The sequence below is a fragment of the Dipteris shenzhenensis genome, chromosome 33 (assembly GCF_047967505.1).
Source record: "Dipteris shenzhenensis isolate YYH24624 ecotype China chromosome 33, Dip_SZ_1.0, whole genome shotgun sequence".
NCBI lineage: Eukaryota > Viridiplantae > Streptophyta > Polypodiopsida > Gleicheniales > Dipteridaceae > Dipteris > Dipteris shenzhenensis.
In genome coordinates, this window is record NC_141628.1 from 20,763,417 (window position 1) to 20,785,075 (window position 21,659).

Below are 21,659 nucleotides of genomic sequence, written 5' to 3' on the forward strand. Positions count from 1 at the left end.
CTCCACCAAATCCCTAAAATTCAAGCTTCTTGTTCATATACGCATGTTCACTCAGCGTGAATCAGCTTGATTTATTGATAGAATCCTTAAGCTACATGTGCAACCAACTTGTATGTGATTTGCAGGCGATAAGACACGTACTAAAAGCAGAAATAATAAACATCAATATCATGTCATTAGCCTCCTTAGTGACCTCTATGGCCAGTTCAATGCTACAATCTCCTGACCTTGACGTCTCACAGCGTTTCGTTTGTATCATCAAGGACATATACCAGATAACCCAGGGACAGATAGTAAAACCAGATCTTTTCTGCCCATGACCTGCAACAAAGTTATGGATCAGAGCTCATTCACATGCTTTTTCCTACTCAAAGATAGGGTATGCATTGTCTGTTGTGTAAACAGTAAGTTCACATAGCAATACAATAAATATACAAGGCGAGCAAAAGCAAAGACAACTGGCAGCTCTCTCCAACTGTTATACGATATCAACACAAATCCAGTCTCAAGAATCACAGAGATACCGCGTCTTCTTCATTGCTTGTGACCTTCTGGCAGTTGGACAACATGATAGAAAGGTACCGGTCTTTGTGGAAGGCCATCCATACCCTCTTCTTCATGGAATGACACAAAAAAGGCTGAAATTTTAAAAGATCACTGAAGGGTGTGGAAGAAATCCTTGTTTAGAAAGTAAAATATGCCCATTAGACATACTTTGCATAGCAACGTATTCCCAATAATCTAGACACGCCAACTCATCAAGACTACATCTAATCAAATTTCAAGACAAGCTTCTATAACCAGAAAATTTGACCCACTTACTAGTATACAGACATTATGCTACTCAAAACCCTCTCCGTTCTCACGTTGGGAAATTGTTTAGTTTTCACATCGTAACAACTTCGCACTGTTGAAAGAGAAACCATGGAATAAACAGGTTATACTAGCGCTCTAAGGTGCACATGATCACTTCAAATGAAGGCTAAGATCCCCAAAAAGTGCAAGGATTTAAGGCAATCTGATATCTTTGGGTGATGAAGAGTCTGGCAACTGGTATTCATTATATCTGGGCATGCTGTCAATCAAATTTAGAAACCACAACAACCCCATCTTTATCCCCCAAAAAAAAGGTCCAGAGTTTTCCGAACACATAACTCTAAAAGCGGAAGCGGAGGACTTACTCATCACTTTTCCTCTGCAATAGCTCCCAAGACGATGACAAAATGTGAATTCAAAGGACAATATTGTTCAGTAAGGATCAAATAACCATGCGATAAGTTTGCAGATAATAAACAAGAGTGTGGAGCTCTTGATCCCAGTTTCAATGGAAAAAAGCCCAGGATGTCCAATTGAAGTCTCCTCAAAATTAATTGCCTCAATTCTTTTGTATACCTTACAATGAACTGTCACTGTAGCCTTGTATAAAGCTGTGGTTCCTGGATAGACAGCTAAGACTTGAGAACCCATGGTAAAGTCTGGAGCACTTGCAGGTTCTGAAGCTTTAGGAAATGGGATGATACATGTATATGGAAGCCTGTACTTTCTGAACAAATAACATGGAAAAACAAGTTAAAAGGTGTTCACCATTGAATTAGGTGAATGACACATCATTATCCACTGTTGCATTGAAAGCCAAAAAAATAAAATAATGCATCTTCTTTTACTGTCAATGATTGAAATCAGTGATAAGCCTGATGCAACTATACCTTAGAGTATTATGAGGTTTGGATTTTGGAATTAAGAATTAAATACCATAGCATTCTATTTTGCAGATTAGTCAGGTGGACACGCAAATGCACTGCCAATATTCATAGGAGTGGACGACTCCTCTCAGACCACAGCCTTCAGCTCTAGTTCCCAGCAGCAGGCTGAAGCAAAGAAGCATGCATCTTGATCAATCAGACGCTAGCTTCAGAGGTTTATGATCATTAGAGTAGAACAGCTTGGGTTAGAATAAGGGCTACGCACCTCAATATTGACATCCTGAACATTTATGCTCCAGCTTGCAGACAGCAAAGGTGGCCCCTCTAAGACATGGTTGCTTGCCTGAGGTAGATTCTTCATATATTGGAGGTGACTTCAACTGCTTGAGCTTTGTAGAAAATAAATATGGAGGAAACAGACTAGTGTTTGAAGAAAATAAGTATGGAGGCACCTCCTTAATCAAAGATTTCCCAACGGAGAAAGAACTCTGCGAGCAGTTCATCTCTCCATCCAAGGCAGAGATTCCTGGCATGAGCTGGACTTTTTGTGTATTCAGGGAAGCCTCTAGTATTCCTTTGGTGTACAGACATGATGAACCTTCTTGAGAAGCTGGACGGTTTTAATTAGGTGACCACACTATGCAGCAGGATGGTTCTACTAGGATTCTAGCATGCACCACAATTTCAAACCACGCCCCTAAAGTTCTTCGCTTGGAGTAACCATGCCGCCGAAGGCTCCATTGATGTATCAAGATTATACAGTTCTTGAAAGAGGAGAAGCTCAAGGACATCATCATTAAAGATCTAGACCCTAGAGTCCCCTTCCACCCTGGATGGCTGGGCACAATGGGCAGCCATGGCTCTTCAGAGGAGCTGTGCATCCTTCCAAAGCAGGCACTTAGTCAAGACAAGCACTTCAAGAGAAGGAGCGAGCACCCAGGAGTGATCTCAGTTCTACCAAGCAACTAAGCAAGCCACTGCTAGACTCCACCTGGTTGGCAGCCCAGCCAAAGTACAGTTGCATGTGAAAGACAAGCACTTCAAGAGAAGGAGCGAGCACCCAGGAGGGATCTCAGTTCTACCAAGCAACTAAGCAAGCCACTGCTAGACTCCACCTGGTTGGCAGCCCAGCCAAAGTACAGTTGCATGTGATTTTTCATTTTTCATTCTTCTTGTGCATAGTGGATGCATGCCACCAATTCTTTCACTCTACAGGCCCCAAATCAACATAGCTGCCAAGATTACACATGGATACCTCCCCCAAGATGGGGGCCACACGAGGGAGACCTAGGCCCAAGTTCCTTACACTAGATGCTCACTCCAAGGCACGAGGAGATATTGGAGGCCAGAAAATCCTTACCAAAGCGCAAGTGCCCTCACGAGGATGGACTTCCCCCCCCCCCCCATTTTCTCAAATCCCTAATTCAGCCATTGTAGGACTTTTTTACTAGCCTACTCCGCCAAGCATTTCAAGAGACTTTTGACTCAAGCATGATTGCCCCTTCCTTTTTTGAGACTAGATAGAGCAAACATTTGTCAATAGTATCCAACTATCCTCCTAGATTACAAGCACTTGATCAATGTCTTGAGTCCGCATCTCCAACACCTCGTCCCAGACCTCAAACATGACATAGAAATAGGCTTTGTTCAAGAGCGTAGCATCCTGAACAACAATTTCACATTCTGGAAGGCTATTGATTGGGACTGATAAGAGTCACACCCTCTAGCAATCTTACTTTTTGATTTTGAAAGGCTTATGATAGGGTGAATAGAAACTTTTTAGAGTCCACCATGGAGTGTTAAGGCCTTTCCCGCACACTGGATCATAGGTGTCTTAGCTCTTATGCAGGCAATTTCAATCACCTATGTTGATGATTTCATGTCAGAACACCTTCTTATCACTGTTGGGTTGATAATCTTGGACCATCGAGCTTCTTTTTTATTCACTATTTCATTCCTGAACTGAAATTGAACCTGTGGATTAGTTCCTTTGAAAATTTTAGAGGATTTCCAGTGTTTTTACCTGTGTTCAGCTGTCGGAATTGGAGTCCTAACTACTTGGTTTTATTGGCTCAGTTTTGGGCATCTGACAGAGATTCTAGGGTTATCACCAAGTTTTGGCTACACAAATTTCATCTTTTGTTATTATTCCATGTATTGAAGCATTGTAATTGCCTCCTACAACTATGAAGGGGTGCCTTTTAATTTGTTGTTCTCCTAATTCTAGAGGTTCCATCCTAAAATTTGGAATAATTTTGTATTTAGCATTACTGGAATACAAAAATATGCCAGTTGCTTGAGCTCTCGTAGGGGGTGATCCTTGCTCACACCTCACGCGGTCTGGCTTTTGTGTTCCATCCTTCAGTTTTTTTTCAGTTCAAACTTTGTGTGATGAATGTCATGTGATGGTATAATTTCCAATTCATGGTTATAAATTTCTTGTTCTATTTATATGAATCCTCACAAACACACTTCTGCATAAGCATGGCTCTGACAACTATCAGAGCTCAAGTTCTTCCATTGATTTATTTGGTTAAACTTGAAATCGTAGCCTTAAGTCACCCTAGGATTGCATGTGTTGTCTTTGTGTCAAGAAGAAAGTCTTGAGACAGTGCCTCCTTGTAGCCATGGTGAATACATGGAATCACAATGCCAAGGATTCAAAGAGCCCATCTCTTACCCTAACAAGTCCATGTCCACAAAGAAGAAGAGATCACTCCGATTCTTTGACAAGATGACACCAATTTAATCTAAACTTGAGGAGGAATTGCCCAAGGTAGGAGTAGTGATGATGAGGCGCCAGCCCAGGACAAGAAAATGAAGGCGTATGCTGATACTGAAGCTGATTTAAAGCATTAATTTTCTACAATGGATTCAATACACTCACAAGCCCTGGTAAAGTAAAATCAAAGAAAGAAAGAAAGAAAGAAATTTGATTAAACGTATTTGGAAGACCAAAGGGTCTATGAGACTAAAATGAAACTAATACAATGACCTGAGGGTGGAGCCACTAAGTGGGCATCAACACCAATGACGAATACAAAGGAAAACCCAAATCAACATAACAGCATCGATACATAGAGAGAGGACTCTCTAGGCCCTCGAATAGGGTCATCAACTCTAGGAGGGGAGCGTCGATGTGCAAGGCCGATGTGGTGGCATGTAACCCATGATAGGTTCGTTGGTGGCAACTATCGATGTGTGTGGTCCGCTAAGGTCTCCTAGCTATAGTCCCACGCCGAATAACTGCCACCGTCGCTCCTGTGGGTCGGGCCTCCGATCTGATGGGCATGTAGGGAAGGCTCCCTAATGTGATATGTTCCTCAGTGCACCAACGAGTTTGGCATGTCTCTAGCTGTAGCTCGAGTCCTCAAAGCCACCGTCTCCGTAAGTCTCGTGGGTCGGTGCTGTCTGGCTAGAAAAACTCGGTGATCACTAAGTGGAGTCTGGCTGTGTGTCCTGATCGCCCCTACTCGCTCTGAGCAACCACTCCCTGTTTGGGACAGGCTCATGGACGAAGGCCACCAAGCATCTCTGGTCTGGGTAGGACATGAAACTGGATAGACCATCTCTAAAATGGCCTCTGATCTCATAGTACGCATGGCATTTGAATGTGAATGCTCCTCTGATTCGATCTCCCGAGACACTCACAAAGTACAGATGCGGTATGCCCTCCGCAAGCCGACCACTCTCCATACGGAGATGGTGTGACAAGACTCGGAGCAGCCCTATCGATATCCTCAAGGAGTAAGGGAGGAAGATCCATGTGTACCCTAGTGGGTCGATGAATCCCTCCACTGAAATCCGTAGGCAGTGGTCTCTGTAGAAGCTGAGCTTCACAAGTAGCTCACAAGGTGCCAACCAATTCCTAAATGTGTATAACTACAGGAGGTCCTCTCAGATGACCTAGTTCACCTCGTGATAGGTGAGCGGGATAGAGGGGGCCTCACCGCTAATAAGCGATAGAGGGCAACTGGGTTTCGCTGAGATTCAACAAAGCAAGGCTGAAATTAAAGAGGGGTAACTGTATCATTTATGTAAAGCTTGCTTTATGGTATTATGGCTCTTTCTAGATTGAACACAGGATAAATGAGAATTTTTCTGTTTTGCGTCTTCCTCCCCATTGGAAGATCCATAAGTTAGTTTGTTGAAGCATTATGATTATGAGAGACCTACACCCACATCTTTTGTTGATGAGATTCAGCTAGAAGTTGTTGATGAGGATGAGGTCGTCATACCTGAACAAATCCTTTTTCATCGAGATAAGCGTACGCGAAGAGGTGGTTTGAGCACGCATATCTCCCGAAACCACACCCACCCACCCCCCACCCAGCCCTTTGGAAAGCTCACCTTCCTATAATCATCATCTCTCCCTCGAAGGCATACATATGTTGAAGCTCAATGTTTTAACCATACGACCATCCAGTTCTTCTGCGATGATGGCAGCATGTGCACTATGGCTGCTTAGTCATATCTCCAAACACTAGGATTTTCCAGATCAATTCATCCATTGTATTCTCGCAACTGGAATATAAATGTACTGTTGACTTCCATTCTTTACCATTAGTACGCGCATACCATATAGAAGACCCTCTCTCATACTGCTGAAACTAATAGCTGCAGAAATCTGCCGAACAGACATTAAGCCACAACTCTCCTCTCATCTGCATGGTGAAGTCAGGGCACAGAATAACCTTTGCACGCTGTCTTCATCATCACCAGGCTCTTCATCAATAACTTCCAACCTGCAGAAATGTCAATTACTTAAACCAGTGAAGGGAGGAGAAAACAAGCTCAAACCCTATATGGAAAGCCCATGCCTGCAAACTCTATCTGCAGCTTATATTCCAGCAAGAAGACACCTTCTTTCTCCTCACATAAAGTTTTTGACATGCATTGAGGAAAAGAATGCACAAACTTGTTTGATTCACGATCGAAGCGAATCACTTTCACAACTATCCATTCATCCTTGTCAGCATTATCAGGTGATATCCTTGCAGCAACCTGCACGTTGATAAAGTTTTGCATAAAATCACAGCATCAATTCTGTCCCATTTGGATTTCATGAAGTAAAAAAGAACACACAATATCTGAACCAGGAGGGCAAAAAACCTGATCTCCAACAAGGACCACATGGTCTCCAGGTGATTGAAGTGTAAGGGATGGTGAAGCTAAGCGAGACGCATCTGCATCTGCTTTCATCCGTTTCCGTTTCTGTTCACCACCTTCTGTTAAACAAAATAACAAAACTACCATTAGCTTATCTTATGTCAGATTCCAAATCAGCAGCCTCGACATAGAACTACAATGCCCTAAGCATTGTCTCGTCCTAGTGAACAAAGTAACCTAGTGTATGGCATGACCTAAACATTGTGAAGTCATTAGAACAAAGAGGGCAGCATTATAACCTTCCCCCCTATAAATCATTGTAATGCTACAAACTCAAAAGACCGACACTACTTAATTCTGAAACGCGGTGTATGCATCATTAACCCCATCTTAAGAAATCAACTTGTGCTCTATATCAAGGAGATGTCTGCAAATAAAGAACTTCTCCTTACATACTGTTCCAGTAAAGGTGTATGTCAGTTCTTTTAGAAAAAAAAATCGTTTGGACCTGTCCATTCTTCACTTTTTCTCACATGAAGTGGTATTCAATGTGAACGTGCTTGGTCTAGCATGATCCACATGATTCTTGATCAAAGAATGGCTGCCACATACTCAGCTCAGTGGATGAAGAGCAATGATTTTTTTTTTTCAAGAAAGAGACTTCTATTAAGTAAGAGAAAAAACCCGCGAGAGCAAGCTCAAAGCGGAATACATCATGAAATCATGAGGATAAATAAACCCCCTCAAAATGAGATGGAAAACAACCAAGGCTGAGGCTGAAAGTGCCACCTCAACCCTGTAGGAGTCTCAGAGAAGAAAGGAGAATCCTTCCATTCCCTGAAGAAAGAAGCCCTCCTAGCTGAGGTTGCACGGGATTCTCCCTGCATACTCGTCCATACGGCCATCAAGGTATGTATGGTCTCTGTCCAAATACTAGCCAATGTGTGCGAGGGATGAACCTGAGTTCCCTCAAATGCCTCTGTGCATCTGGCTCTCTAGTTATGCCAGGCTGCTATGCTCGCTAGAATCTCCCAAGAGGTATCGTATCCACAAAGGCATGTACAGCTGCAAAAGGAAGGTGTGGTATCACATCCAAAGAACAGGACTCAACCTGATGATGTCGAATCGAAATGGCCTGAGAGGAGTCAAGTATCTCATAGAATACCTGAGGCCCTGTAAGAGAAAGCCAAGCCACTGAGCCCCACGTCATAAAGAATGGGGAGTGGACAAAGTGACTGAAAATCCTGGCTACCCCCATCCAAATCATCCTCGCCCTGTCTGCAATCCCATAAGCAATGCTGAATAGTCTCCAAAGCAGAGAGGCAACGAGGGCAAGTAGGGTCGGCTCCGAACCTAGATCTCCAAAGATTCACTGCAATCCCACCATGGATAGAAAGCCAAAAGAAAAGAGTGATCTTTCTTTTCCTCTAGGATTTCCAAAGTCTCTTCCAAAAGCACCTCTGCAAATCCGCAGTGATATCAAATGTCTCCCAACGAGGAACTCTGGAAGGTCTCCAACCTCTACTACTGAGCTAGAATCTCCTGGCATTACTGACCGTGTAACGAAAGAAGGGGATGCTCTTCTCTTGATGCCCTGCATCAATCCACTCCCACTCTCCAAGGTCCCACTGCAAATACTTAATGGGAACTCCCCCGTAGAGCCAAAGCCTCCAAGATCCGGTGGAGAAAAGCCGGGGGTCTAGGTCGAGGAACCACTCTGAATCTGATCCTTGCACCAAAAGACCTACAACCCTGATAGGCTGAAAAGCAGACTCAAGCAAGATGTCCTCTGTGGACCTGATCAATCTGCCACCATCATGCACACTAAAAACCGAAGCATCCTCATGTGCATCTCGAAAGACCAAAACCTGAAGAGGAACTCCGCCTCTTGTAAAAGTACCTGCCCAAGTGGAGCAAGTGAGTGGCATATCATTTGTGTCCACCCAATCCGCTGAAAGGGCTGCCTCAATCTGCAGGATCCTCCCTGCACTCCCCCTAAGATGTCCTGTCAACTAAGATTTAGTCTCCTCTGGAAGCCTGTGGAAAGCTTTCCATGACCCCAATGATGAGGCGGGTCTCCTCTCCCACCTACAGCACTGCATGTAGAGTGAGGCACCAAGTAGTCTGCCATGATCATCCAATATATTGTAATTCCACATGATCGGTTGCCTATTAATCTCTTCACGAGAGGAAGGGGATATCCTCCGAAGAGTGCTCCTGAAACTGGCCCATGCTTTCAGTATGGCAACCATGAGAGGGGACGAAGGTGATCTGAGGTGTGCTGCGATGAAAATCCACCTAATATTGCCCATCCAGTCTCCTCCTGAAGAAGGTGTGCACGTCTGTATGCTGCTAATAAAAAGTACCTTCCACGGCTCCTGCCCTGGCATAAATCCCCGCACCACCATCTTGTAGAGTAAAGCTCTGTACTGTAAATCTGGATCAATAATATTGAGACTCCCTTCCTGTGTAGGGAGGATGAGGGTCTCCCAAGCCACCCTGGCTAACGCATCTGCTGTGTGCCATCAAGCCCACTCCAAAGAAAATTTCTGATCGGTCTCCTGAGCTGAGTGATGCAACCTCTAGAACGGCACCAACATGAACAAACAAACCAGGCCGTGGCCAAGAGGACCAAGTTGACCATCACAACTCTAGAGGCAAGATCCAGCTTGGCTGAGCTCCAAAAAAGGAGCTTTCTCCTGATGCTCTCCAACACGGGAGCAAACTGCTGCGTGGAAGAAATATCCAAGCCGACCTGGCAACCCAAATACCTGACCGGCACACCCCTCTGAACCCAAGTGAATCCTATGTCAAGCCCCCAAACTGGAGTGTCCTCATCACTAATCCAAAAGCCATTGGATTTATGCCAATTTATCTGCACCCCCGTCGCCAAGCAAAATAAATCCAATGCTGTCCTGAAAGAAGTGAGCGTTTGTGGTGTGGCAACTAAGTAAACTGTTGTGTCATCTCCCAACTCACTATCAAGTAGCTTCTCTTCCCTTCTGATGGGAAGTCTCAGCCCAAAGATGTCAGCTTGAGATCTAACATAGATACTCATAGCTTCAGTCACGAATAAAAAAAGAAAAGGAGCAAGGGGGCACCCCTGACGGACTGATCTGAAAATCTGAAATCTCTCACCCCTTACCCCACTAATAAGTACCTGGCTGTGGGCTGATCTGTACAAAGAGGAAACACCTTTGATCTAAGCATCTGTAAAGCCAAAACGTAGAAGGGTGCCCTCCAAAAAACCCTAATCTACTCTGTCATAAGCTTCTCAAAATCCAAGAGTAGAATGGCTAAATTATGGCCGCTCTGCATGGCCCACTTTGAAGCTTCCCAAAAAGAGAAAATGTTATCAAAAATGCTTCTGCCGTGCACAAATCCCATCTCAGTGTCATGAATAAGATTTGGGAGAAGGGGCTACAATCGGAGGCTGATTGCCTTGGCCAGCAATGATAATTTTCCTCTTGCTCACCCAAAAAATATTGCCACTATTGAGTGAAAAAGTGTAGCTATTGTGGATAATGCACCCTCCTATCTACCCAACCACGACATAAAGCCCTTTTAGTTGCAAGGTTATGCATCAGCCACCATAATAGATCCCAAAATGCACTCTCCTTGATGTACCTAAGGATCTTTTGGCTGCCTTTCGCTGGCTGGCTTTGGAATGTGCCGTATACTGGTGCACAAAAGTGTGTAATGATCAACATAATCTGATCAAGTCTAGAAAAGGCTAGTGCAGAATTATGGTTTTGGAAACCCTTGTTGGCTCAACCATCTGGCAAGTCCGCCCAAAAAAAAACAAGCAACAAAGGATTACGCAAATGTATTTGAGCACTTGCCATAACTTAGCTTAATTGATGCTTGTTTTTAGAAAACAGCCAATACATCGTCCAAATCTCTAAGTTGATGTTATGTCCAAGTTTGGACACATTGTGGCTAGTGTTATGGAGGTAAGTTAACCTAGGGTTGTGTCACTAACCATGGGATACATTAGGACGTGAGGTGTTCTTGGTACAATTAGGATAGTCTTTGGGACAGGACACCCAAGACACCCTATACCTTATGAGTGTGAGCCTTGGCTCATTTGGGGAATGTTGTATCCAGTGTTTCAGTTGGAAAATTAATAGTCTTTAATTTTTGTTTATACGATTTATAGGAAAAAGAAAATGCAGTGAATCTTCCAAATCAAGGAAAATTTCAGTTCTTGGATGCTTTCTACAAAGAAGCTTTTCAGTTGAGGTCAACTATCTAGAAGCGGAGGGGATGTCACAAGTTTGTAACTTCTCCCAAGAAATAAAGAGAAATCTTTAAGATTGACTTTCGTCAAAGAAAGTTGACTTCGATTAACTAGAAAAAGTTTTATTTTCCTTTGTGTTGCATTAGTTAAATGATATTGTGGGAATACCCACAAGGGACTAGGATTAGTCCAATTACTAGAATGCATGCATTTGGCTAACCTCTAATGGGTTAAAGTGTTGGATATTGTTTGTGCAAGGTGCGAGACTTTGGAGAGTGCCAAATTCCCCTACCTTTTTAGGGGAAAAGCACAAGATAGGTGGCGCCCCAATTAATGAAGGGCCTGAAGAGACATGGAGGTAGAAGAATGCCAAGCTAACTAGGAATGGAATGGAAATATGGAAAGGCAAAATGGAAAGCAAATGAAAGAACAAGTGCTAGGCAATGATAACCAAAATACTCACTGATGTTGACTGATATCGAAAGACTCAAGACAAGTACAACACTATATAGTGTGACACTAGACTCTAGAAAGCCATCATGTATATGGGATAACTCCCAATATGACATGTGGCATGTCTAGGACTCACTAGACTATAAAACACCCCCTAGACATCTAGTGCACTCACTTTTGACTCACTTTGGCTTCATATTCCAACACCCCTCCATGAAGGCAAGGTGAGAGAATATAGGAGAGAAGCCACACCCATCTTCATATTCCAACACCCCCCCATGAAGGCAAGGTGAGAGAATAGAGGAGAGAAGCCACACCCATGACAACATCCAACTATTAGCCTATGCAATCTCAGAGGCAAGTGTGCATGGCTCAAAGGCTAGTGAGCATGGTACAACAGACTCAGAGGCTCATCTAGCATGGCTCAGAGGCCCAACATGCATGGATGCAAAAGACTAAGAGCATGGCACAACAGGCTCAGAGGCTCTACCAAGCATAGCCCAGAGGCTCAACAATGGAGAACTCATCAATGGAAGGACTCCTTCCAATACATCCCCCCATGGCTTCATAACATGAAGTGGTAGAAAGCCACACACAAATAAAACCAACTACAATCATTTTTGGGGGACTACCCATGGCAAAGTACCCTTAGACTCCATGAAAACCAATACATCCGCAATACATATCATTTTAGGGGGGCTACCCAAGGCAGAGGACGCCAAAATACATCCAGTTGTAGTAATAAATAAAAATATCTCTTTGTGAAAGAGATGTCCTCCAAGTAGCCACTGCACGTGTGCACATCCCTGCAAGTCGATGACAATGTCGATGAAGCACTAGGCAAGGATGCCCCAAGATATATGTCGGTGAAGTCCTTGGGGCGGCTACCAGGAGCACTCACATGGTGACTCTCAAAATGACGGAATGGAGAGTCACAAATGTGATGTCAAAGTCCTCAAATCAGAGGACAAATGCTGAGTGTAGCAAAGCTTCCCGAATAAATGTTAGAAGTCTTGCAAAAGACCCAAATGTTACATTCCGGGAACTTTAATTCTAATCAGCCATTGAGAGGGTCAATAATCGAGAGATATTGGCAGGCAGCTTTTACTGGCGGAACTGAGGCGAAAATGTGGGCAGCTCGAATGGCGAGGAGATAGAGCTGAGAGTTGTGGGACAGTGCAACAATAGAAGCGTGGGCAGCATGAGCAGCTGCATGGGCAGCAAGTGAGCAGAGACGGCGACCTTGGCAAGCAGAAGAGAGCTGCAGATGGTGGCTGAGAAAGGTACGCAGGAGGCAGAAGGGAAGTAACGCAGAAGCAGCGTAGGCAGGAGGCAGCGAATGGTAGGGTGCTTCGGGCCAGGGGCATGCGGCCCTGTCACATGGTGGAGAAGGGACGGGCTGTGGTGGTCGGCCTGGAGGTGCTGAAGAATGGCGGGCAGTTGTGGGAGTCCTCAAGATGCAGCGGCTTCAGTGCGGGCGCCTATGCGTTCTGATGGCGGGTGCTGCAGCTCCACGCGGACCTTCCTTGCTGAGGCTCAAGGTTAAGGGCCTGCTTGTTGGTGAAGACAAACCCGATGTTGATGGAGTCTTCGATGGTGAGGCTTGGGTGGAAGAGGGAGTGCTCAAGGGAGGAGAGGAGAAGAGAGCTAAGGTGGAGAGGAACTCATGAGGAGAGGGAGTGGAGGAGCTAGCATCTCCATAGGTCTGAGGTGGGCTTCAAGACCCCCTCATTCCTTGAGGAAAGCTGGCTCTGATACCATATGAAGAGACATGGAGGTAGAAGAATGCCAAGCTAACTAGGAACGGAATGGAAATATGGAAAGCAAATGAAAGAACAAGTGCTAGGCAATGATAACCAAAACACTCACATGATATAAAGCTTGATGTTGACTGATATCGAAAAACTCAAGACAAGTACAACGCTATATAGTGTGACACTAGACTCTAGAAAGCCATAGTGTATATTGTTAAATTACACAGCGCAGCGGAACAGAAACTAAACAAAGAATAGAGAGTACACAGCAAACTGGAGATGAATAAAATTTTCCTTCAATACTGATGTAGTACAGATAATGGCTCCATCCACCCGTGCGCTCCCACAGTGGAGCTTAGATGGCGATCTAGACGGATACTAGGTGAAGAGCTACTAGCTGGAAGATCTCTGCTGGAAGATCTGATCTGATACAATGGACTGGGAAGGTCACCTCTTTATAGCTATGAGGACGGTAGTCGGATCAACGTAGTCGCTGAAACAGACCAATCAACCTAGTCGATGGAGCCGATCTATCAATTTCACCGACTAGTCGTTCATGGAATATTCAGGAAATATTTCCTATACTCGCTGGCCCTCAGGCCCCAGCAAGAATAAGGGGCTCGCACACAATCAAGACAATGTGCCTCGTTGTGCTACCAGCTTACCCACCCTACCTAGCCCATAGGCTAGACTCACATAGATCACCTTTCTACCATCAACGGTCTCATTTTGATAGACCTCATCTGACATGCAAGTCAAGATCCATCCAATGTCCTGGGCTCACACATGACGTCTCCTCATATGAGAGCCTTACAACTTGAGCACCTTAGACCACCGGTGGTTACCAGGAGAGTGGAGCATTGAGCATATCTAACACCCTCGCTCAATGTCCACCCGTAGGTGAACTGCCTTCTCGGCCCAATACCGAGTCTCTGAAGATGACCATGAAGCTGATCCTTCCTGAGTGCCTTGGTGAAGATATCTGCTTCATTTTGCTCTATTGGACAGTAGACCAATTCCACTATCCCATCCTCGATCAAATCATGCACATAGTGATACTAAATCTCTATATGTTTTGTGTGCGCATGAAACACTCGATTTTTAGCAATAGCCATGCAACTTTGATTGTCGCACCTCAGCACAATTGCCTCATCCTCTTGCACTCCCATGTGCCATAAGATCCTTCTCAGCCACACTGCTTCACAAGCAGCAAAACATGCTAGCCTCAGTAGAAGACAATGCCACTGTTGGTTGTTGATTTTTAGCAATAGCCATGCAACTTTGATTGCCGCACCTCAGCACAATCGCCTCATCCTCTTGCACTCCCATGTGCCATAAGATCCTTCTCAGCCACACTGCTTCACAAGCAGCAAAACATGCTAGCCTCAGTAGAAGACAATGCCACTGTTAGTTGTTTCTTACTGATCCAAGAGAAGATACCTGAACCTAAAGAGACAATATCCAGAAACTGATTTCCTGAAATCAACATCTCTAGCCCAATCTGAGTCACAATGACCAACCAAGGAAGTGCCCGTGCCATAAGTGATGCCATAAACAAGAGTGCCCTTCACATACCTGAGCACCCGCATTTCTGCATTCCAATGATTCTCCCGAAACTTATTGGAAAGCTTGCTCAAAACGCCAACAGCAAAACTGATGTCTGGTCTGGTGTTGCATAGATAAATGAGACTGCCGACCAACTTCCTGTACCTCCCAATGTCTGCTGGTGGTGAGATATCCTCCATAGACAGCCTCGCATTTACCTCCATAGGTGTAGCTATCTCCTTGCACTCAGACATACTAAATGCCTTCAAGATCTCCCTTGCATATTTCTGCTGAGAGATGAAGATCTTGCCTAGCTCTTGTCAAACTTCAATCCCCAAACAGTAGTACATCAAGCGTAAGTCTATCATGTCAAACTCCGTGCTCAACATCTTTCTAGTCTGCTTTATAGTCACCTGTAATAAGGAGATCATCCACATATAAAACAATAATAGCAGATTTTTCACCTTTCCTGTACACATACAAGTTAGCATCTGAGACACATCTTTTGAAGTTTAATTTATGAAAGAATTTGACTATCCGTTGGTACCATGCTCTTGGGACTTGTTTCAGTCCGTACAGAGCCTTCTTCAGCTTACATACCTTGTTCTCAGAATGGGGGGCCTCAAACCCAGGTGGCTGAGCCGCGTACACCTCCTCCTTAAGGTCACCATTCAAGAATGCTGATTTAACATCCATTTGATAAACTGGCCACTTTTTATGAGCAGCCACCGATAGTACTGTGCGAATAGTGGACATTCTGATAGTCGAAGCGAAAGATTCCTGAAAATCAAACCCTTCAACTTGCGAAAATCCGTTAGTACCATGCTCTTGGGACCTGTTTCAGTCCGTCACAGCCTTCTTCAGCTTACATACCTTGTTCTCATATGGGGGACCTCAAACCCAGGTGGCTGAGCCACGTACACCTCCTCCTTGAGGTCACCATTCAAGAATGCTGATTTAACATCCATTTGATAAACTGGCCACTTTCTATGAGCAGCCACCGATAATAATGTGCAAATAGTGGTCATTTTGACAGTCGGAGTGAAAGATGACTGAAAATCAAACCCTTCAACCTGTGAAAATCCTTGTGCAACCAATCTGGCTTTGTACTTTTCCTGAAAATCAAACCCTTCAACTTGCGAAAGATTCCTGAAAATCAAACCCTTCAACTTGCGAAAATCCGTTAGTACCATGCTCTTGGGACCTATTTCAGTCCGTCACAGCCTTCTTCAGCTTACATACCTTGTTCTCAGAATGGGGGACCTCAAACCCAGGTGGCTGAGCCACGTACACCTCCTCCTTGAGGTCACCATTCAAGAATGCTGATTTAACATCCATTTGATAAACTGGCCACTTTTTATGAGCAGCCACCGATGATAATGTGCGAATAGTGGTCATTTTGACAGTCGGAGTGAAAGATGACTGAAAATCAAACCCTTCAACCTGTGAAAATCCTTGTGCAACCAATCTGGCTTTGTACTTTTCCTGAAAATCAAACCCTTCAACTTGCGAAAGATTCCTGAAAATCAAACCCTTCAACTTGCGAAAATCCGTTAGTACCATGCTCTTGGGACCTGTTTCAGTCCGTCACAGCCTTCTTCAGCTTACATACCTTGTTCTCAGAATGGGGGACCTCAAACCCAGGTGGCTGAGCCACGTACACCTCCTCCCTTCAACTTGCGAAAATCCGTTAGTACCATGCTCTTGGGACCTGTTTCAGTCCGTCACAGCCTTCTTCAGCTTACATACCTTGTTCTCAGAATGGGGGACCTCAAACCCAGGTGGCTGAGCCACGTACACCTCCTCCTTGAGGTCACCATTCAAGAATGCTGATTTAACATCCATTTGATAAACTGGCCACTTTTTATGAGCAACCACCGATAATAATGTGCGAATAGTGGTCATTTTGACAGTCGGAGTGAAAGATGACTGAAAATCAAACCCTTCAACCTGTGAAAATCCTTGTGCAACCAATCTGGCTTTGTACTTTTCCTGAAAATCAAACCCTTCAACTTGCGAAAGATTCCTGAAAATCAAACCCTTCAACTTGCGAAAATCCGTTAGTACCATGCTCTTGGGACCTGTTTCAGTCCGTCACAGCCTTCTTCAGCTTACATACCTTGTTCTCAGAATGGGGGACCTCAAACCCAGGTGGCTGAGCCACGTACACCTCCTCCTTGAGGTCACCATTCAAGAATGCTGATTTAACATCCATTTGATAAACTGGCCACTTTTTATGAGCAGCCACCGATAATAATGTGCGAATAGTGGTCATTTTGACAGTCGGAGTGAAAGATGACTGAAAATCAAACCCTTCAACCTGTGAAAATCCTTGTGCAACCAATCTGGCTTTGTACTTTTCCAAAGTCCCATCAGCCTTGTACTTTACCTTTCAAACCCACTTCGTGCCAATGACCTTTCTGTTAGGTGGTCGATCTACCAGCTCCCAAGTTTCATTCTTCATGATGCTGTCATATTCTTCTTGCATAGCATTTTTCCAATCTCGGTCTGCAAGTGCTTCCTCCAAACCCGCAGGCTCCTTTACTTCTGCAATAATTGATGGCCATATTAACTATGTGAGCAGGAGCCCTCCTTTGCTCCTCAATTCTCTGAGACCGCCTTGGTCCATCTGCATGCTGCTCAACAAACATAGGCATCTGGTTATCATGGTCGTAGAGCTGCCTTACCCATCGTGGCAATGGCTTTTCTGGTGGTGTAACAACAGATTGGTGACTTATACCTTCATCATCTGATATTTCCTCCTCCTTTATAGCTCCTGGGAAATTACCTCTTCGCTTGATGATATGATCTCTACTAGAAGATCTGATATGATACAATGGACTGGGAAGGTCGCCTCTTTATAGCTATGAGGACGGTAGTCGAATCAATGTAGTCAGTGGAGCCGACCAGTCAACCTAGTCGGTGGAACCCGCTAATCGTCCTTAGAATATTCAAGGAATATTCCCTATACCGTCGCCTCAAGGGCTCTCGCCCCCGAACCCCCACCAGGGGGACTGCTGGCCCCCTTGGGACCCCCCAGGCCCCAGCGAGAATGAGGGACTCCCACACAATCAAGACAATGTGCCTCGTTGTGCTACCAGCTTACCTACCCTACCTAGCCCATAGGCTAGACTCACATAGATCACCTTTCTGCCATCAACGGTCTCATTGTTGATAAACCTCATCTGACATGCAAGTCAAGATCCATCCAGTGTCTTGGGCTCACACATGGCTTCTCCTCATATGGGGGCCTTACAACTTGAGCACCTTGGACCATTGGTGGTTACCAAGAGGGTGGGACATTGAGCATATCTAACATATATGGAATAACTCCCAATATGACACGGGGCATGTCTAGGACTCACTAGACTATAAAACACCCCCTAGACATCTAGTACACTCATTTTTTACTCACTTTGGCTTCATATTCCAACAGGGCCCAACTGAGCTAAAAGCATTAAAGGCACCCCACTCTATGGAAAATAGCGCCTACTTTTGGGGAAGCCCAAGATTTTGGCAAAAAAGCTCGACTTTTTAGAGAAAAGCGCCTATTCTAGGCAAGAAAATCAGGCTCCGCTTTAGTTGGCTGGCCTAGTCAATTAAAAAAGGGCCTCTGAGCTAGTTGTATTGAAAATGTACCTAGACTCAGCTCCCACATGAGAGCCGCCTTGTACAAAAGAAGTTTCTATTGCAATAAAGACAAGGAGGGTGAGTGGGAGGGGGGGCTTATTTTTGTCCCCTAGTGCTATGTTTTATTCTCTCGCGCCCTCTCCTATCTTCTCTCTCTATAGCGATTCTCCCACCAACTTCATCATTGAGTCTCTAGCGTGTTGTCTAGAGTCTCCAGCTTCCACACGAGGACTATCCCTATCAACGATTTGCTCCTCAATGATTCGATTCATCCTTCTTGGTCGATTGAAGTTTCCAGCTGCTGTCTCCAAAGTTTTGTTCCGAGAGTCTGATGATAGCAATAGCTTTTGAGTTGTGTTGTTTCCATATCTTGAGTTGTTGAGAATCCGTTGTGGGAGTGTGATTCTCAATAGCATCCCATACATTTTCTTTCATGAGGAGCAATTGAACCTTAGTTTGCCACATAGGGAATCCTTCCCCCTTGAACTTCTCCACGAGCAATGAGTTGGAGGAAAGAGACATCGTCATGAGAGAGATGGAGAGGGGGATGGAGCAGCAAAAAAGTGAGGATAGTTCAGCTCATTTGGAGGAGAAGAGGCAGAGAGCAGCAATGGCACGCATCCCGTAGGCAATGAGCAGCCATGGCAGGCATACGGGCTGGTACAGAGCAGCAAGCGAGTGCAACAGTCCCAAGAGCATTACGGAGGCCTGGCGGACAGATTGAACGGGCTGGAACAGTCCGTAGTGTACGGAAACAGTCCGTACAGACTGTACGGGGCTGTGTACATCAGGCTGTAAGGCCTGATTTGCAGCTGATGGCGAGGCAAAGACGCAGCTCTTGGCACGGCATTTGGAGCTGAAGGGGTAGTTGATGGTGAGGAACCATGGTCAGGCTAACGGAACGGCTGATGTAGCTCCAACAGCTCACGAAGTGAAGCTAAGGGAAGGGAGGCTCTACCTTGGAGGAGAGGGGAGCTTCCATTTGTGGGCTTCTCTCATCCTCTAGGTAGAGCAAGAAGAAGGGGAAAGTGGAAAGGAGGCTCTAATGCCACATGAAGACACATGGTGGAGATTATTATCTATATGTGTTGCCTATCATCCGCTGATGAGGGAGCCCACCTTTGATACTCATGATTTAGTGAGTATAAAAGGGTATAAAGTTCATGTCATGGTTGATAATAGTGAAGGCACATGGTGGAGAAGGGGGAGAGAGAGAGAGAGTAGGCTATGGAGAGAGATAATGATACTCAAAGAAAGACATAATGAAATGGAAATGAAATGACTAAGCACTGAACAAATGAAAGTACTCACATGTAGACCAAAGAGCTTGTAGCTTGATACTTGATTGATTTGACACTAGCCCTTATATCGAGCACACACACACACATATGAACACCAACGTATATGGGATAACTCCCAATGTGACACGTGGCATCCATAGGACACACTAGACTAGAACTCACACTAGAATATAGCAAACTGACTCATCTTGACTCCATTTCTTAACAAATAGTGCAACCCATATTTCTTGAACTATTCATTAGTTAAGAAATTAAAGTTACCAAAATGCCCAAGTGCACATAAGTATAAGGTGTCTTTCACTAAAGGCAAAGACAAATTTGTTTGAGACACCATGATATATGGTGTGAAGGTGGACTCTGAAGATCCGAGGCTACAAAGACGCTCTAGATTTATGTAGGATCACAAGTGGCTGAGATTCCTACCGTGCCCACTCGATGGCTTCCCAAAAGGTAGAGATATTTTCCAGGATGCTCCTTTCCTACACAAAAAACTGTATGTGTGTCACTTTGGCTGAGATCATGTATGCAGTCTAAGAGAGTGATCGAGCACAATGTTAGTCTAATTGTCCCCTTCGAGATAAAACAAATCCATCTGCGGGCAAGAGACTAAGGTAGTTGTCTTGAGTGAAATATCTCCTAAAAAGCCACACACAGCGGGGTGGCCGAATGCTCACAAAAGGTACAAAAGAACAACGGGGAGGTACAAAAGAACAACGGGGAGAGACCATCCTCCCTTGGGAATCTCTGCAAAATGAGAGGGCCTTAAGGAGCTCCTCGCCCATGAAAGAGGCCTCTAAATGACTCATCGTGCGCAAAGAAACCACTGAGGGGATGTGGTCCCACACCTGCTCCTTGGCTCCCCTCACCTACGTGAAGTCTCCTCCTCTACCATGAAGAGCTAACCATAGAAGCATGTGGGCATCTCTAGAATTTCTCAAGGAGTTGAGTGGAGCTGCCCCCCCCCCCCCCCCATTCTCTGAACCTTTGGAGCTATGCTTCGACTGAACGTAGATCCATAGTCTAGAAAAAACACCTCATCATCCTATCCCCTTGCTATACCTAGCAAGCCCGTGAAGAGTGGTACGAGTAGCCTGCTATCTAGCCTCTATCTCCTATACAATCAAGCAAGCACACTCATATCTGTCAATCAGCCAAGGGGGGTCCAGTTACCACTGAAACCTCTCTATGGATGCCAAATCTTGCCTACGGGCCTTCTCTTGCACGACTAGAGAACCTGGTTGTGTCTCAAAGGTTGGACGTACAGCTCTATACTACTACTCTAGATGGCCTCTTGAAACACCGCATCTTGATAAAGTGCAATTGGGATCCTCACTCCTTATGGGGGAGCCTTTGGTCGGGTGCTCCAAGTGTAGCACAATGGGGAGGTAATCGGACATGCATGTTAGGAAGCTTGTGGAACCCCTATGTGCAAGGCGTACATACAAGTATTGGAAAATTCACCTTCCCATATGTAAGCCCCCATATGAGGAGAGCGTGGGGAAGGTGGATCCATGGTTAGGGTGCCACATGGCAGCATTTTGGCTGCCATGTGGGCAGCACACCCACAGGGAAAAGCATGAAAAGGGGGCTGCCAAATGGGCAGCACCTAGGCTGCCATATGTGGTCAGCATAAAGAAGAACTTACCTGGCAGTGTGGAGCCAGCACGGTGGACCACAATAGGCCAAAAGGAACACATGGCAGTATGGCTCAGTTTGGAGCAGGTATGCACAGGTTTAGAGGGCTGGAATAGCACGCCTACATGGCAGGACATGTCAGCAACAGGCAGGTACTGTATGTACTATTTGCAAATGGCTGTACGGAGCTGTTGGAGAGGCTCTAGGGCCTGGAAGAGGCTTGAACAGATGCGGAAATGGTGCAGCAGGGATGCGCTTGTTTGGAGAGGGTCTTGGGCAGAAACGGGCC

At 45.1% G+C, this 21,659-nt stretch overlaps 1 protein-coding gene across 1 annotated transcript in view; it reads right to left on the bottom strand.

Annotated features, from left to right (window-relative positions):
* Positions 1-496: 496 nt before the first annotated feature.
* LOC147879813 (SAGA-associated factor 29 homolog B-like) overlaps positions 497-21,659 on the bottom strand; it is a 35,916-nt gene continuing 14,753 nt past the window's right edge. The window contains exons 3-9 of the mRNA XM_087372005.1: positions 6,816-6,931; positions 6,622-6,707; positions 6,398-6,448; positions 1,393-1,543; positions 1,182-1,195; positions 769-770; positions 497-638 (exon numbers count right to left, since the gene is read on the bottom strand). Coding sequence (XP_087228131.1) covers positions 535-638; positions 769-770; positions 1,182-1,195; positions 1,393-1,543; positions 6,398-6,448; positions 6,622-6,707; positions 6,816-6,931 — 524 coding nt within the window. The 3' untranslated portion in view covers positions 497-534. The remainder of the gene's footprint in view (positions 639-768; positions 771-1,181; positions 1,196-1,392; positions 1,544-6,397; positions 6,449-6,621; positions 6,708-6,815; positions 6,932-21,659) is intronic.